General features: G+C 42.3%; 1 protein-coding gene across 1 annotated transcript in view; it reads left to right on the top strand.

The window, feature by feature from the left end:
- Positions 1-15236, top strand: part of LOC115190178 (cilia- and flagella-associated protein 54-like) — a 40615-nt gene extending 25379 nt beyond the window's left edge. Inside the window, exons 13-18 of the mRNA XM_029748664.1 lie at positions 7620-7764; positions 9174-9370; positions 9756-9913; positions 9996-10125; positions 10484-10649; positions 15002-15236. Coding sequence (XP_029604524.1) covers positions 7620-7764; positions 9174-9370; positions 9756-9913; positions 9996-10125; positions 10484-10649; positions 15002-15195 — 990 coding nt within the window. The 3' untranslated portion in view covers positions 15196-15236. The remainder of the gene's footprint in view (positions 1-7619; positions 7765-9173; positions 9371-9755; positions 9914-9995; positions 10126-10483; positions 10650-15001) is intronic.
- Positions 15237-19534: the final 4298 nt, after the last annotated feature.

The raw sequence follows: 19534 nt of genomic DNA, 5'->3' as shown, positions 1-19534 counted from the left end.
TGCTCGCAGAAGTGTTTTAGGGAGCGTTTGACAGTGATGAGGGGTGGTCGTTTGACCGCGGACCCATAGCGGATGCAGGCAATGAGGCAGTGATCGCTGAGATCCTGATTGAAAACAGCAGAGGTGTATTTGGAGGGCAAGTTGGTCAGGATAATATCTATGAGGGTGCCCATGTTTACGGATTTAGGGTTGTACCTGGTGGGTTCCTTGATGATTTGTGTGAGATTGAGGGCATCTAGCTTAGATTGTAGGACTGCCGGGGTGTGATGTGAGGAGAGTACATTGACAATAGCTGCGTGTAATGTTTAGCCAATTCAAAGAAGGGCATCAACAGACAGAAAACTAGCTAGAATTATGCACTTACCTTTGACAATCTGCATCAGATGACACTCATAGGACATTATGTTATACAATACATGCATTTTTAGTTCCATCAAGTTCATATTTATATCCAAAAACAGCATTTACAGTCGCGGTGAAATTCAGAATTTTTTTCGGCTCGAATGCACCCAGTGAATCCAGCATTACAAATCACGGAATTACTATTCGAAAACATTGGTAAATTATAATATTGTCATTCAAAGAATAATATATTATCATCTCGTAATTGCTACCGAATGGCCAGATCTCAAAATAACTTTACTGGGAAATCACATTTTGCATAAACTGGGTACTATGCTAACAACAATAAGCTATATGCTAAGCTAAGCTAAGCTATACCGTTAGCATTAGCATCATCTAATATCGATAATAACATTCTAAATATCCCCTTACCTTTGATTATCTCCATCAGAAGGCGCTGCCAGAGATCCCAGGTCCAGAACAAATGTGGTTTCTTTTGACAAAGTTCATAATTTATGTCCAAATAGTTAGCGTTCAGTAGGCTCCCACAAAATGAGGTGGGCAGTGTAAAGTCACGTCAAAAAGCTAAAGAAAACCTAGTAAATAATCTATTTACGTTTGTTTAAACATGTCAAACGTTGTTCATCATTAATCTTTTGGTCCATTTTTAACGTGAAACATCAGTAAACATCAGTAATATTTTCACACAACCTATCAAGTGTCTAGAATAAACGATAATGACAAAGGCACTCTTCTCAGATTCATGCGCAGGCGCAAAAAATGAAGTGATGACGTGTCAACTTGTAAGCTTTCTTATTCGGTCTGTATTCATCACAGATGCTTCCAACAACTTTCTAAAGATCGTTGACATCTAGTGGAAGCAGTAGGAGTTGCGAACTGAATCCTTTCTCACTGTGGTATCTTAGCATATCCCAGTTTAGGTCACCTAACAGAACGAACTCTGAAGATTGATGAGGGGCAATCAATTCACATATGGTGTCCAGGGCACAGCTGGGAGCTGAGGGGGGTCTATAACAGGTGGCAACAGTGAGAGACTTATTCCTGGAGAGAGAATTTTTTTAAATTAGAAGCTCGAACTGTTTGGGCATAGACCTGGAAAGTATGACAGGACTTTGCAAGCTATCTCTGCAGTAGATTGCAACTCCTCCCCCTTTGGCAGTTCTATCTTGACGGAAAATGTTGTCGTTGGGTATGGAAATGTCTGAATTTTTGGTGGTCTTCCTAAGCCAGAATTCAGACACGGCAAGGACATCAGGGTTGGCGGATTGTGCTAAAGCAGTGAGTAAAACAAACTTAGGGAGGAGGTTTCTGATGTTGACATGCATGAAACAAAGGCTTTTTCGATTACAGAAGTCAACAATTGAGAGTGCCTGGGGGCACGCAGGGCCTGGGTTAACCTCTCTAGGGTAGGTGGGACGAAATCGTTCCGCACTATTCAACAGCCAGTGTCACATCAGAGCGCCAAATTTAAAACCACAAAATGTCATAATTCAAAGTTCTCAAACATAGGACTATTTTACACCATTTGAAAGACAAGACTCTCGTTAATCTAACCACATTGTCCAATCTCAAAAAGGCTTTACAGCGAAAGAAAAACATTATATTATGTTAGGAGAGTACATAGCCAGAAATAACCACAAAGCCATTTTTCAAGCAAGCATATGTCACAAAAACCAAAAACACAGCTAAATGCAGCACTAACCTTTGATGATCTTCATCAGATGTCACTCCTAGGACATTATGTTATACAATACATGCATGTTTTGTTCAATCAAGTTCATATTTATATCAAAAACCAGCTTTTTACATTAGCATGTGATGTTCAGAACTAGCAACTAGCATACACACCGCAAACTTCCGGTGAATTTACTTAATTACTCAGCATAAAACGTTCACAAAATACATAACAATTATTTTAAGAATTATAGATACAGAACTCCTTTATGCAATCGCGGTGTCAGATTTTAAAATAGCTTTTCAGCGAAAGCACATTTTGCAATATTCTGAGTAGATAGCCCGGCCATCACGGCTAGCTAATTTGACACCCACCAAGTTTGGCCCTCACCAAACTCAGATTTACTATAAGAAAAATTGGATTACCTTTGCTGTTTTTCGTCAGAATGCACTCCCAGGACTTCTACTTCAATAACAAATGTTGTTTTGGTTCGAAATAATCCATAGTTAAGTTGAAATAGCTCCGTTTTGTTCGTGCGTTCAGGTCACAATCCGAAGGGTGACGCGCGAGCGCATTTCGTGACAAAAAAATTAAGAATATTCCATTACCGTACTTCGAAGCATGTCAAACACTGTTTAAAATCAATTTTTATGCGATTTTCTCGTAAAATAGCGATAGTATTCCAACCGGGCGACGTTGTATTCATTCAAAGACTGAAAGAACAAAATGGAGAATTCAAATGAACACGCATTTTCAGTGTCACTGTCCTCAGCCTGACCAGTAACAAACAGAGCTGCTGTACTTAGCCCAGAGACTGCAGACATCTCATTACACTTTCTGGCACCTTCTGAGAGCCAATGGAAGCCTTAGAAAATGTCACGTTACAGCACAGATGCTGTATTTTTGATAGAGAGGCTAAAGAAGGACAATAAATTGTCAGACAGGGCACTTCCTGTATGGAATCTTCTCAGGTTTTGGCCTGCCATATGAGTTCTGTTATACTCACAGACACCATTCTGTTTTAGAAACTTTAGAGTGTTTTCTATCCAAATCTACTAATTATATGCATATTCTCGTTTCTGGGCAAGAGTAGTAACCAGTTTAAATCGGGTACGTTTTTTATCCCGCCGTGCAAATACTGCCCCCTAGCCCCAACAGGTTAACCTCCACATTACCCGAGGAACAGAGGGGGAGTAGGTTGAGGGTACGGCTAAAGGCTATCAAAACTGGTCGTCTAGTGCGTTGGGGACAGAGAAAAGAAGGAGCAGATATCTGGGCATGGTAGAATAGATTCAGGGCATAATGTGCAGACAGGGGTATGGTGGGGTGCGGGTACAGTGGAGGTAAGCCCAGGCACTGAGTGATGATAAGAGAGGTTGCATCTCTGGACGTGTTGGTTATACTGGGTGAGATCACCGCATGTGTCGGAGGTGGGACAAAGGAGGAATCTGAGGCATGTAGAGTGGGACTAGGGGCTCCACTGTAAACTAAAACAATGATAACTATCCTAAACAACAGTATACAAGGCATATTGACATTTGAGAGAGACATAAAGCGAGGCATAAAGCAATTACAGGTGTTGATTGGGAGAGCTAGGTAAGACAACAACGGGTAAGACAACAACAGCTAATCAACTAAGACAACAACAGGTAAAATGGCGATGAATGGGCAGAGAGGGTCGGTTAACTACACACGGCCTGATTTCGAGGCAGGGGCCGACAGATAAACAAAACATTTTTACAAAATGGAGTACCGTGATAAATGAACAGTCCAGCAGGCATCAGCTATGTAGTCATATAAGCAAGCTAAATCTGAAGTTGTCAATGAATTAGCCAATGCAACCTGTGTTGCGCTTACTACAGATGGATGGACCTCCAGGGCTATAGAGAGCTACTTAGTGACAGCCCCTCACATTACCCCGGAGTGGGAGATGAGAAGTACCGTGCTAAAGACCCACCCTCTTTATGAGAGTCACACAAGTCCACATCTTTTTCTCTTTGTAAGAAAACATTATAGCATAGGCCAATACAATGTCTGAGCCATGTTTACAAATTGATTTCACACGCATATTGCACTTAATTTTTGTGTTGTTGATGAGTAATCATGTGTTTTAATGTAAGAAAATAGTGTTGGTATTCCTGTTTTATTTGTTATCCTCTCATCAGGCATTATATGACTCAGGAATACCAACACTTTGTATTTTCTTAAATAAACAAAAAATAACTACAGTAACTGTTGGCATTTCATTTTCCTGCTGTACTGAAACTGGATCGAACGGTGACCCCAAAACCGCAATACGTACCGAACAGTGGGTTTGGTGAACCATTACACCCCATTACACATTTTTGTATCTGCAAAAAACAGTCCACTGGCACTCAGCCAAGGATCATGGACTGTGAATATAATGAAGGCCTACCTGACCCGTGGTATATTTAGCCCCAGTCTCCCCTATGCATTCATCGCCAATGGTCAGCACTAACGCACATAAACCATGCCGCTGCTAAAACTCTGGTTCTAAAATGATGCAGTTCACACATTTTGGGGATTTGAGATTTAACAATAGAAAGCCCTGTGACCCTACTCTTTTAACCTGTTATGGCTAGGGGGCAGTATTTTCACGGCCGGATAAAAAACGTACCCGATTTAATCTGATTATTACTCCTGCCCAGAAACTAGAATATGCATATAATTATTAGCTTTGGATAGAAAACACTCCAAAGTTTCTAAAACTGTTTGAATGGTGTCTGTGAGTATAACAGAACTCATTTGGCAGGCCAAAACCTGAGAAGATTCTGTACAGGAAGTACCCTGTCTGACCATTTCTTGGCCTTCTTGATTATCTCTATCCATTACAGGGGATCTCTGCTGTTACGTGACACTTCCTACGGCTCCCATGGGCTCTCAGAAGGCGGCAAAAAGCTGAATCGTGGCTTTGCAGGCTCTGGCTGAAAAAAAGTAGCGCGTTTGGATAGTGGCCGGTCACAGTACTATGAAACTCAGGCTCGTGCACGAGGGGATCCCATGCTTTTATTTTCTCTCTCTTTGTACGTATACACGCTTTCCCGGTCGGAATATTATCGCTTTTTTACGAGAAAAATGGCATAAAAATTGATTTTAAACAGCGGTTGACATGCTTCGAAGTACGGTAATGGAATATTTAGAATTTTTTTGTCACGAAATGCGTCGTGCGTGTGACCCTTATTTACACTTCGGATAGTGTCTTGAACGCATGAACAAAACGCCGTTATTTGGATATAACTATGGGTTATTTTGAACCAAACCAACATTTGTTATTGAAGTAGCAGTCCTGGGAGTGCATTCTGACGAAGAACACCAAAGGTAATCAAACTTTTCTAATAGTAAATCGGAGTTTGGTCAGGGCTAAACTTGGTGGGTGTCAAAATAGCTAGCCGTGATGGCTGGGCTATCTACTCAGAATATTGCAAAATGTGCTTTCACCGAAAAGCTATTTTAAAATCGGACACCTCGATTGCAAAAAGGAGTTCTGTATCTATAATTCTTAAAATAATTGTTCTGTTTTTTGTGAACGTTTATCGTGAGTAATTTAGTAAATTCACCGGCAGTGTTCGGTGGGAATGCTAGTTCTGAACGTCACATGCTAATGTAAAAAGCTGGTTTTTGATATAAATATGAACTTGATTGAACAAAACATGCATGTATTGTATAACATAATGTCCTAGGCGTGTCATCTGATGAAGATCATCAAAGGTTAGTGCTGCATTTAGCTGTGGTTTTGTTTTTTGTGACATTATATGCTAGCTTGAAAATGGGTGTCTGATTATTTCTGGCTGGGTACTCTGCTGACATAATCTAATGTTTTGCTTTCGCTGTAAAGCCTTTTTGAAATCGGACAGTGTGGTTAGATAAAGGAGAGTCTTGTCTTTAAAATGCTGTAAAATAGTCATATGTTTGAAAAATTGAAGTTTTTGTATTTTTGAGGAATTTGTAATTCGCGCCACGCCTATCATTGGATATTGGAGCAGGTGTTCCGCTAGCGGAACGTCTAGATGTAAGAGGTTTTAACAGTGGCCATCAAAACTGATTTCACAAGGTGTGTTTCACTGCGATTGCATTAAGAATGTTGTACAATGACTGGGCATGCATGTTTCTCTCCCTGTGCGGGATATTATTTTCTCGCACAGAATGCGACAAGCTGGCCAATTGAATAGGTAAACTATTCTACTATGGGGTTGCTGTTGCTTTCTCATATTGTTGGCTGAGGAAAAGTAAATGTGGAAAGAAATCTTTCATTAGATAATTCAAAATTCGCAAAATCAAAGGTACCGAGTCCCTGCTCCGCCTGGCTCTCATTTGGATCATAGGAGCCGCATCTCAGCCCCGGCGGGACCCGGCCCAATTTAACCCCTGATGGTAGTGAATGTATCTTATTTTAGTGAGTATCTAATTGTAGTGTATGTATCTGATGGTAGTGTGTGTGTGTATCTGACTGTAGTGTATGTTTGATTGTGTGGGGGAATTATTGTAATGAAAAGGAGAGTCTCTTAGATTTCTTCAAAACCATCAAACGTTATTATTTAATTACTGCAGTAATGGAGCTGGTCAGTAATTACCCCTGGAGGTGATCACTGTGAACTCAACCAGCTGGTTTGTGCCACAGCATTTTATATCACCCCTGGAGGTGATCACTGAGAACTCAACCAGCTGGTTTGAGCCACAGCATTTTATATCACCCCTGGAGGTGATCACTGAGAACTCAACCAGCTGGTTTGAGCCACAGCATTTTATATCACCCCTGGAGGTGATCACTGAGAACTCAACCAGCTGGTTTGAGCCACAGCATTTTATATCACCCCTGGAGGTGATCACTGAGAACTCAACCAGCTGGTTTGAGCCACAGCATTTTATATCACCCCTGGAGGTGATCACTGAGAACTCAACCAGCTGGTTTGTGCCACAGCATTTTATATCACCCCTGGAGGTGATCACTGAGAACTCAACCAGCTGGTTTGAGCCACAGCATTTTATATCACCCCTGGAGGTGATCACTGAGAACTCAACCAGCTGGTTTGAGCCACAGCATTTTATATCACCCCTGGAGGTGATCACTGAGAACTCAACCAGCTGGTTTGTGCCACAGCATTTTATATCACCCCTGGAGGTGATCACTGAGAACTCAACCAGCTGGTTTGAGCCACAGAATTTTATAGTAAAGTCCATCCTCCTTCAGTCTACATGACACACAACAGATGTGTGGAATGGATCACAAGGTTAAGATTTGTATGAAAGATACTTATAATTCACAGCAAACAGTATCTGCTGTAAAAACTGTTCTCATTGTGTAGAGACCAGGGTCTGACCCTGGAGTCATGTCTCCCTGGTACCATATAGAACAGAAACATTAACTCATGCTTTGGAATGCGGTATCACCCAAAGACATGGTAAATCTTACAGAGGCCCATCCTCAGTAGAACACACACAGATGAGCGTTCTAACAACCCCTTGTTCTGTTGAATAAAACAACCATTTGATGCAATTACAGCATTATAACATCATCTTGCAATTTTGCTCTCACAATTGTTTATCTGTATCCTATATTCAGGCCCTGGAGGACTTAGTGAACCGTCGTCTGGGCACAGAGGCCAGTGTTCTGTATGGCTCCATACTGAGCAGGCGTCTCACCCTGGCCAGAGTACAGCTCATACTGGCCCTCAGCTCCACCATACACTCCCTGCCTGAACCTCAAGGTAACAATACAGAACTGGGACATTTTCAGCTTCCAGGAATTGTGTACAGATCCTTGTGACATGGGGCCGTGCATTGTCATGCTGAAACATGAAGTGAGGACGGCAGATGAATGGCACGACCATGGGCATCAGGATCTCATCACGGTATCTCTGTGCATTCAAATTGTCATCATTAAATGCAATAGTATTTGTTGCCCGAAGCTTATGCCTGCCAATACCATAACCCCACCGCCACCATAGGGCACTCTTTTCACAAAGTTAACAACCGCTCGCCCACACAACGCCATACATGCTATCTGCCCGATACAGTTGAAACTGAGATTAATCTGTGAAGAGCACACTTCTCCAGTGTGCCAGTGGCCATCAAAGGTGAGCATTTACCAACTGAAGTCGGTTACGGTAGGGAAATTAACATTAAATTCTCTGGCAACAGATCTGGTGGACATTCCTGCAGTCAGCATGCCAATTGCACGCTCCCTCAAAACTTGAGACATCTGTTGCATTGTTGTGTGCACATTTTAGTGTGGCCTTTTATTGTCCCCAGCACAAGGTGTAATGATCATGCTGTTTAATAAGCTTCTTGATATGCCACACCTGTCAGGTGGATGGATTATCTTGTCAAAGGAGAACTGTTCACTAACAGGGATGTAAACACATTTGTGCGCAAAACTTGAGAAATGCGTTTTTTTTGGGGGTGGAACATTTCAGGGGCCTTTTAGTTCAGCTCATGAAACATGGTACCAACACTTTACATGTTAAGTTTATATTTTAGTTCAGTGTAGTTACAAATCAATTACACAATACTGATAAATCAGGAGTTCAGAAAATCTATCCACTTAACTCTTTCATCAGTATATTTTCATTAGAATGAACTTGTGGACATTTCCCCCTAATGTTTGTTTGTGTAATGGCTCTCATATAGAGGGGACCAAGGCGCAGCGTGTTGAGTGCTCATAATTACTGTTTATTAAACTCAGAACACTAAAGAAAATAACAAAGAGAAAACGATCAGCTAGCAGTTCTCAGGTACTGAAGACTACACAGAACACAACTAAACAGAATACAACTGCCCACAAAAAAAAAAAAAAAAACCCAACATAAATATGATCTCCAATTAGAGACCATCCCAAAAACCTCCAACATAGCAATAGAATACTAGAACAAAACATAGAAATAGAAAACATAGACAAACCACCCAAAACACCCCCTGTCACGCCCTGACCTACTCTACTATAGAAAATGACATCTTACTAGGGTCAGGACGTGACAGTTTGTGTCTATCTTGTTCACATCCCACTGCTAGTCAGGGACATGAAGGAGATTCAAGACTTTTGACTAACACTTCTGAACAGCTATGGCAGGGGGATGCACAGTAGGACTGTACAATATTGTTTGTTGATATTCTCCAGATATCTCAGATGGGGCGGTGCGTTGCAGTGTTGTGAGGAGGACATCCAGTAGCCCAGGTATCCCTAACTCTCCCCCCGGAGAGAGGGATAGTGACAGTGACAAATCACACAGTGGCTCCCCCACAAGGAAGACCAGGGAGCCCAAAGGACTGCACCTTGACCCCCAGAAAGACAAGCTCACCCTCAGCAAATTCAAGGTGTGTGTCTCTTTGTAGAGTGTACATTAGGTGAAATAGAAAGTCATTAGGTGACATTTGTTTAGCACTTTCACCTTTTTGTATTCTTCCAAGGATGGATTAATTGAAGTATATATTTGCATCTCGGCCTTCTTGTATTTTTCCTTTTCATAGTTTGAGAACCTTTTGCACTCTACATTACGTGACACCACCAAACCATGCACTAGTCATGTTTTTAAAGTCATTTTTAAATGTTTTACTCTTAAGAATCGCATATCTGATTGATTGAGCCTGAAGTCACTGTGGAAAAGAGCATCTGTTAAAATGCTAAAATATAACTTGCATTTTCTGTCTGTGTGGAGACCCTGTGTCTACCTCCAGCCCTAACCTCTCTCCTCTCCTGTAGGCGTTACTGCTGAGAGAGGTGTGTCGTCTCCTGAGCTCCCAGCTGCAGCTCTGTCTTTCCTCTCAGCTCCACTCTGACCCTGAGGAACTGGAGCTGGCTATAGACACCTACCTGCTACTGTCTAACCTCTACCTGCAGCAAGGCAAAACCGCTTCCAGGTGAGGTAAAGGACTGTATCCTGTGTATAAATGTGTTTGTATTCACCCATCTATCAAAATTCTGTCTGTTTATTCTTTGCAGTGCTGATATGGCAGTGTCTGCTATCAGTCTGCTCCAGAACTCTCCCATCATTCTGAGGGGAAGCCCCGCCCCTGTCCACAGACCCCTCTCCTCCTCTCTCAGAAGACAGTCCAGACCTAAGAGTGAACAGGTACCTACAATCACCTTGTAATTACCTCTCTTAACTGTACCATAAAATGCTTTTTGCATAGCTAGAGTTTTCAGAATTGTCTTTTGACCAACAAAAAGAAAGTGATTTTGTTTTATGTCATGACTCAAAAGGAAACATTTGGGAAATTCGGTTCCCCCTGCCACTCAGAACCAGCCAAGAACTAGAGGTAGCTGTGTGTGTGTGTGTGTGTGTGTGTGTGTGTGTGTGTGTGTGTGTGTGTGTGTGTGTGTGTGTGTGTGTGTGTGTGTGTGTGTGTGTGTGTGTGTGTGTGTGTGTGTGTGTGTGTGTGTGTGTGTGTGTGTGTGTGTGTGTGTGTGTGTGTGTATACCCTCCCCAGGGCGGTATGAGGGAGGCAGAGCACCATGCCCCCAGTCCACAGCCAGGTGACTGTCCCCAGGCAGTAGAGGCCAGAGAGAGGATGGAACGGGCTCTGTGGCTCCGCTGTAGACTGGCTGTGGTACGCAGTCTGGTTGCACACATCCCTGGCACTGCCATCTACCCAGGTAATTGTGTGTATGTGTTGATATTAACGCTTGTCCTCTTACCCAGGGCAAGTAAAAAAAAAAATGTCCGAATGGACAAATGAAAAAAATCACGCAAAAATCGCAATATCAAATAATTAGGATACACCGATCAGAATTGGATCAGAGTGTCCTCCGAATGCGATGTGTTAATTATTGTGGGCGTGCATTGACGGGCACAAGCGGTCTTTCAATCATGCAGTTGCGAGATTTGTTTTTGAGATCAAAGCCAGCTTAGCTGCGTGTGCACATTTGTTGATATTCATTGCTAGTTAGTGAGTTATTTGTCCAGTTATAGCACATTTGTGGTCAGCAATGACAATCCTGGAAAATCACCTGCGTGTGTGCCAGTGGGTGTTGTCACAGGAGAGAGAGAGAGAGTGAGAGACATTGTGCAGCAGGTAAAATTATGATATAGCCTAGCCAATTCAAAACATAGTGTAGTTTGGCTGGTTAACTATTTAGCGTGTAGCATGTATTGATGTCATGTCTGATGTCGTAAAATAACTTTCCACCGGCACTCGTGTACAACCGCAAAAGGCCAACACGCAGTTGATACGGGTGTTCGAGTACAACCGCAAATGGCCAACTGCGTGTTGATACGGGTGTTCGAGTACAACCGCAAATGGCCAACACGCAGTTGATACGGGTGTTCGAGTACAACCGCAAATGGCCAACACGCAGTTGATACGGGTGTTCGAGTACAACCGCAAATGGCCAACTGCGTGTTGATACGGTTGTTCGAGTACAACCGCAAATGGCCAACACGCAGCTGATACGGGTGTTCGAGTACACCCGCAAATGGCCAACACGCAGCTGATACGGGTGTTCGAGTACAACCGCAAATGGCCAGCACGCAGCTGATACGGGTGTTCGAGTACAACCGCAAATGGCCAACTGCGTGTTGATACGGGTGTTCGAGTACAACCGCAAATGGCCAACACACAGTTGATACGGGTGTTCGAGTACAACCGCAAATGGCCAACTGCGTGTTGATACGGGTGTTCGAGTACAACCGCAAATGGCCAACACGCAGTTGATACGGGTGTTCGAGTACAACCGCAAATGGCCAACACGCAGCTGATACGGGTGCGCCGTTGATTTTTGTATTTTTTTTATTTCACCTTTATTTAACCAGGTAGGCAAGTTGAGAACAAGTTCTCATTTACAACTGCGACCTGCCCAAGATAAAGCAAAGCAGTTCGACACATACAACAACACAGAGTTACATATGGAGTAAACAAACATACAGTCAATAATACAGTAGAAAAACAAGTCTATATACAATGTGAGCAAATGAGGTCAGATAAGGGAGGTAAGGCAATAAATAGGCCATGGTGGCGAAGTAAATACAATATAGCAATTAAAACAATGGAATGGTAGATTTGACAATAGATAAGTGTGCAAAGTAGAAATACTGGAGTGCAAAGGAGCAAAATAAATAAATACAGTAGGGGAAGAGGTAGTTGTTTGGGCTATTTATAGATGGGCTATGTACAGGTGCAGTGATCTGTGAGCTGCTCTGACAGCTGGTGCTTAAAGCTAGTGAGGGAGATAAGTGTTTCCAGTTTCAGAGATTTTTGTAGTTCGTTCCAGTCATTGGCAGCAGAGAACTGGAAGGAGAGACGGCCAAAGGAGGAATTGGCTTTGGGGGTGACAAGTGAGATATACCTGCTGGAACGCGTGCTACGGGTAGGTGCAGCTATGGTGACCAGCGAGCAGAGATAAAGCGGGACTGTACCTAGCAGGGTCTTGTAGATGACCTGGAGCCAGTGGGTTTGGCGACGAATATTGAGCGAGGGCCAGCCAACGAGAGCGTACAGGTCGCAGTGGTGGGTAGTATATGGGGCTTTGGTGACAAAACGGATGGCACTGTGATAGACTGCATCCAATTTGTTGAGTAGGGTGTTGGAGGCTATTTTGTAAATGACATCGCCAAAGTCGAGGATCGGTAAGATGGTCAGTTTTACGAGGGTATGTTTGGCGGCATGAGTGAAGGATGCTTTGTTGCGAAATAGGAAGCCAATTCTAGATTTAACTTTGGATTGGAGATGTTTGATGTGAGCCTGGAAGGAGAGTTTACAGTCTAACCAGACACCTAGGTATTTGTATTGATGAAGCCAATGCTGCATACTCCGGTTTTAAAACCGTCTCAAGTGCTCAAAATTGTCTAGGATTCTCCGTTATTCAATACTGGCCATGTAATTCTGACAGAGTTAAAGTAATATTATTAGAATAGCCTAATTGACAAGTAGCCAATCTCCTATGCTGTCATCATCTTCCCTGAACACTGAATATTTTAGCCTTAAAAATAAATCAATATCTTAGTTAGCTACCTCCCCCACTGTGGCCATTTAATCCCTGATTCATTGAATGAGGGAATTATTTTATAAAAACACAAGTATTTGGTTGTAATTGTAATGTTGCAGGGTGGCCAACCATCCTCCAGGAGAGGATGGTTGGCAGGTGTGCAGGCTTTTGATCCAGTCCTGCTCAAACACACATTGTAAAAAATGAGCTTCTCAACAGCACCTTGATAAGCTGACTGGTGTGTTTGAGCAGGGTTGGGTCAAAAGCCTGGACACCCAGTAGCTCTTCAGATGGAGAGTCTATTGCCTATTACTGCAGTATTTTACTTTGTGGGGAGTGTCTTTCTCAAGGCCACAACGGCAGGAGATATATTACATGGTACCAGGGACCAGCAGCCTTCCATTGTCAATACCAGTGATAATAATGATTGTTATTTTGTGAAGTGGTTTCTTGCATCATACAACACCTTTTTGGCCCATGGTGTTAGACCATTTTTTGGAGGGGGGGACAAGTAACTTGAGCTTTCAGGCAAGTAAAAAAATCAGTCCTACTTGTCCAAAGGACAAGTGGCTGAAAAAGTGAATGTCAAGCCCTGCACTTCATATTGACTTACACTCCAACTCTTTGTTTTATTCTATTGTTGCTCTGTATGTGTATGGTACATTTTCCCCTAAATACAGTGCATTTTGAAAGTGTTCACTTTTTACACATTTTGTTATCATTTTTCCCCCTCATTAACCCCTCATTTTTTCCCCTCATCACACAATACCCCATAATGACAAAGCAAAAACAAATGTTTATATTAAAAATATATAAAAAAACATATTTCTATAAGTATTCAGACCATTTGCTATGAGTCTCGAAATTGAACTCAGGTGCATCCTTTTTCCATTGATCATCCTTGAGATGTTTTTACAACTTGGAGTCCACTGTGGTAAATTCAATTGATTAGACATGATTTGGAAAGGCACACACACACCTGTCTTTATAAGGTCCCATAGTTGACAGTGCATGTCAGACCAAAAACCAACCCATGAGGTCAAAGGAATTGTCTGTAGAGCTCCGAGACAGGATTGTGTCGAGGCACAGATCTGGGGAAGGGTACCAAAACATTTATGCAGCATTGAAGGTCCCCAAGAACACAGTGGCCTCCATCATTCTTAAATGGAAGAAGTTTGGAATCACCAAGACTCTTCCTAGAGCTGGCCTCCTGGCCAAACTGAGCAATCGGGGGAGAAGGGCCTTGGTCAGGGAGGTGACCAAGAACCAGATGGTCACTCTGATAGAGCTCCAGAGTTCCTCTGTGGAGATGGGAGAACCTTCCAGAAGAACAACCATCTCTGCAGCACTCCACTAATCAGGCCTTTATGGTAGAGTGGCCAGACGGAAGCCACTCCTCAGTAAAAGGCACATGACAACCCGCTTGGAGTTTGCCAAAAGGCCCCTAAAGAACTCTCAGACCATGAGAAACAATTTTCTCTGGTCTAATGAAACCAAGAGTGAACTCTTTGGCCTGAATGGCAAGCGTCACGTCTGGCGGAAACCTGGCACCATCCCTACAAGGAAGCATGGTGGTGCAGCGACGCTCCTTATCCAACCTGACAGAGCTTGAGAGGATCAACAGAGAAGAATCGGAGAAACTCCCCAAATACAGGCGTGCCAAGCTTGTAGCGTCATACCCAAGAAGATGTGTCAAGCTTGTAGCGTCATACCCAAGAAGACTCGAGGCTGTAATCGCTACCAAAGGTGCTTCAACAAAGCACTAAATAAAGGGTCTGAATACTTCAGTTTTGTATTTTTATAAATTTGCAAACATTTCTACAAACCAGTTTTTGCTTTGTCATTATGGGGTATTGTGTATAGGTTGATGAGGGGGAAAAAATGACGTAAACAAAATGTGGAAAAAGTCTGGGGTCTGAAAACTTTCCGTTATGCCTGTATGTATCTTACAAAAGGCGGGACAGGTTACATTTAGGTATGTGCGTGTCTTACACTATCCTGTGTGTATGTGTACACGTACGTAGGTATGGATAGCAGTGTGGAGGCCACCAAGCTGTTGAAGGAGGGTCTACAGGAGGCTGAGGTGTGGGGAGATCCAGACACCAGAGCCCTGTTTCTCCTCCAAGGGGCTAGACTAGACACACACAGAGGACTGCCCCGCGAGAACAGCACCTCACTGCTACAGGTAGCTAACAACCACACTCTCACATTACAATAGTGCTGTCACGATACCACAATTGGACTAGGTAATACCAGGTTTAGTATCACAATACTCAATGCCAAAATTATACTCAATACCACTGCAAAAAAAGAGGATAATTCTTTGGTAGAAATATCCATATTTACAATGAGTGTATTATTCAACTGTATGTACGATAGTTGAATTCCTTTGTCTCTTCTTCTCCCGCTCTTCGCCCCCCCCCTTTATTGTCTAACAAGCCGTCATATCATGTTAGTCCAATAGGGACGTATCATTGTCTAACAAGCCGTCATATCATGTTAGTCCAATAGGGACGTATCATTGTCTAGCAAGCCGTCATATCATGTTAGTCCAATAGGGTCGTATCATTGTCTAACAAGCCGTCATATCATGTTAGTCCAATAGGGACGTATCATTGTCTAACAAGCCGTCATATCATGTTAGTCCAATAGGGTCGTATCATTGTCTAACAAGCCGTCATATCATGTTAGTCCAATAGGGACGTATCATTGTCTAACAAGCCGTCATATCATGTTAGTCCAATAGGGACGTATCATTGTCTAACAAGCCGTCATATCATGTTAGTCCAATAGGGACGTATCATTGTCTAGCAAGCCGTCATATCATGTTAGTCCAATAGGGTCGTATCATTGTCTAACAAGCCGTCATATCGGGTTAGTCCAATAGGGACGTATCATTGTCTAACAAGCCGTCATATCGGGTTAGTCCAATAGGGACGTATCATTGTCTAACAAGCCGTCATATCATGTTAGTCCAATAGGGACGTATCATTGTCTAGCAAGCCGTCATATCATGTTAGTCCAATAGGGTCGTATCATTGTCTAACAAGCCGTCATATCATGTTAGTCCAATAGGGACGTATCATTGTCTAACAAGCCGTCATATCATGTTAGTCCAATAGGGTCGTATCATTGTCTAACAAGCCGTCATATCATGTTAGTCCAATAGGGACGTATCATTGTCTAACAAGCCGTCATATCATGTTAGTCCAATAGGGACGTATCATTGTCTAACAAGCCGTCATATCATGTTAGTCCAATAGGGACGTATCATTGTCTAGCAAGCCGTCATATCATGTTAGTCCAATAGGGTTGTATCATTGTCTAACAAGCCGTCATATCGGGTTAGTCCAATAGGGACGTATCATTGTCTAACAAGCCGTCATATCGGGTTAGTCCAATAGGGACGTATCATTGTCTAACAAGCCGTCATATCATGTTAGTCCAATAGGGACGTATCATTGTCTAACAAGCCGTCATATCATGTTAGTCCAATAGGGACGTATCATTGTCTAACAAGCCGTCATATCATGTTAGTCCAATAGGGACGTATCATTGTCTAACAAGCCGTCATATCATGTTAGTCCAATAGGGACGTATCATTGTCTAACAAGCCGTCATATCATGTTAGTCCAATAGGGACGTATCATTGTCTAACAAGCCGTCATATCATGTTAGTCCAATAGGGACGTATCATTGTCTAACAAGCCGTCATATCATGTTAGTCCAATAGGGACGTATCATTGTCTAACAAGCCGTCATATCATGTTAGTCCAATAGGGACGTATCATTGTCTAACAAGCCGTCATATCATGTTAGTCCAATAGGGACGTATCATTGTCTAACAAGCCGTCATATCATGTTAGTCCAATAGGGACGTATCATTGTCTAACAAGCCGTCATATCATGTTAGTCCAATAGGGACGTATCATTGTCTAACAAGCCGTCATATCATGTTAGTCCAATAGGGACGTATCATTGTCTAACAAGCCGTCATATCATGTTAGTCCAATAGGGACGTATCATTGTCTAACAAGCCGTCATATCATGTTAGTCCAATAGGGACGTATCATTGTCTAACAAGCCGTCATATCATGTTAGTCCAATAGGGACGTATCATTGTCTAACAAGCCGTCATATCATGTTAGTCTAATTGGGACGTATCATTGTCTAACAAGCCGTCATATCATGTTAGTCCAATAGGGACGTATCATTGTCTAACAAGCCGTCATATCATGTTAGTCCAATAGGGACGTATCATTGTCTAACAAGCCGTCATATCGGGTTAGTCCAATAGGGACGTATCATTGTCTAACAAGCCGTCATATCGGGTTAGTCCAATAGGGACGTATCATTGTCTAACAAGCCGTCATATCATGTTAGTCCAATAGGGACGTATCATTGTCTAACAAGCCGTCATATCATGTTAGTCCAATAGGGACGTATCATTGTCTAACAAGCCGTCATATCATGTTAGTCCAATAGGGACGTATCATTGTCTAACAAGCCGTCATATCATGTTAGTCCAATAGGGACGTATCATTGTCTAACAAGCCGTCATATCATGTTAGTCCAATAGGGACGTATCATTGTCTAACAAGCCGTCATATCATGTTAGTCCAATAGGGACGTATCATTGTCTAACAAGCCGTCATATCATGTTAGTCCAATAGGGACGTATCATTGTCTAACAAGCCGTCATATCATGTTAGTCCAATAGGGACGTATCATTGTCTAACAAGCCGTCATATCGGGTTAGTCCAATAGAGTCGTATCATTGCATTATGTTAACTGTCAATACTATACAGTCGTGGCCAAAAGGTTTGAGAATGACACAAATATTAATTTTCACAGTCTGCTGCCTCAGTTTGTATGATGGCAATTTGCATATACTCCAGAATGTTATGAAGAGTGATCAGATGAATTGCAATTAATTGCAGAGTCCCTCTTTGCCATGCAAATGACCTGAATCCCCCCCCAAAAAATTCCACTGCATTTCTGCCCTGCCACAAAAGGACCAGCTGACATCATGTCAGTGATTCTCTCGTTAACACAGGTGTGAGTGTTGACGAGGACAAGGCTGGAGATCACTGTCATGCTGATTGAGTTCGAATAACAGACTGGAAGCTTCAAAAGGAGGGTGGTGCTTGGAATCATTGTTCTTCCTCTGTCAATCATGGTTACCTGCAAGGAAACACGTGCCGTCATCATTGCATTGCACAAAAAGGGCTTCACAGGCAAGGATATTGCTGCCAGTAAGATTGCACCTAAATCAACCATTTATCAGATCATCAACAACTTCAAGGAGAGCGGTTCAATTGTTGTGAAGAAGGCTTCAGGGCGCCCAAGAAAGTCCAGCAAGCGCCAGGACCGTCTCCTAAAGTTGATTATGTAAATCATAATTAATGGAGGGACGTCAACAACATGCAGAATTAGACTGATGATGTAAATCATAATGGATGGAAGTCAATGATGTTCAGAATGAGACTGATGACGTAATAATGATAATGGATGACTAAGATGATAACGATATATTTATATCTGTAGAGTTAATTCGGGAAACGGTAACTAATTAAACAAACTTATTCCGTGGTGCCCCAAGATTGTTAATGCATTAATTGTTACATGAGTAATTTAATAGTGTAATAATTTGATGTGGTATGTAATTATTTGATACAATAATCGTCATCACATCAATGGTACTAACGTCACGACACCATCCTCCTTGACAACATACCAACAGTTTGAGCTACCCAAAAGGTACCAATTGGATGGCTCTATCCTTGACATTTCAAGCTAGCTTGTGGAGCAGGTTAGTTTTGAAGGATTGGTTCCCATTGAAGCCGAAAGGTACATTCTTAATTAACTCTGTTACGTTTGTATGTGATCATGTATTAGTATATGTCTGTCATTCCTCTCATGAACCCCCTGCTCTCGGCACAACTCCTTAATGTCGACTCTCTCTCTCTTACAACATGGTACTGTAATTGTACTCCTTAGTTTTGCATTCATCATTCTTCAGTGAGACGAGGTGGTGGTACTGGGGTGTTGTCTTCGGTCTCATTCATCTGAGGCAGGCCTCTCCAGAGGAACACTGAGGGGCGAGAGAGGGATAGATGGGAAGGAGAGAAAATTAACATGGTCTTATCTGTAAGGCATACCAGTATGGTTGGAAATGGGGTGCTTGTAGAGGCAAATAATACATTACTAAACCTAGAAATATATTGAGGAGCTGAGGGGAGGATACTCCCGTGTACATGGTAAGGAAGCCATAGGTGGAGTTGACTCCGTACATCTCCTAGTTGGCATCCCAGCCATTAGACTAACACCAGCCATTAGACTAACAAAGTTATACAAGGGAATGTGTGTGTTTATTTATTTATTTTTCACCTTTATTTAACCAGGTAGGCAAGTTGAGAACAAGTTCTCATTTACAATTGCGACCTGGCCAAGATAAAGCAAAGCAGTTCGACAACATACAACAACACAGAGTTACACATGGAGTAAAACAAACACACAGTCAATAATACAGTAGAAAATATGTCTATATACAATGT

This window comes from Salmo trutta, unplaced genomic scaffold, assembly GCF_901001165.1.
Source record: "Salmo trutta unplaced genomic scaffold, fSalTru1.1, whole genome shotgun sequence".
Classification (NCBI taxonomy): domain Eukaryota; kingdom Metazoa; phylum Chordata; class Actinopteri; order Salmoniformes; family Salmonidae; genus Salmo; species Salmo trutta.
The sequence above is the reverse complement of the archived record's forward strand: the minus strand, read 5'-3'. Positions and strand labels throughout refer to the sequence as shown.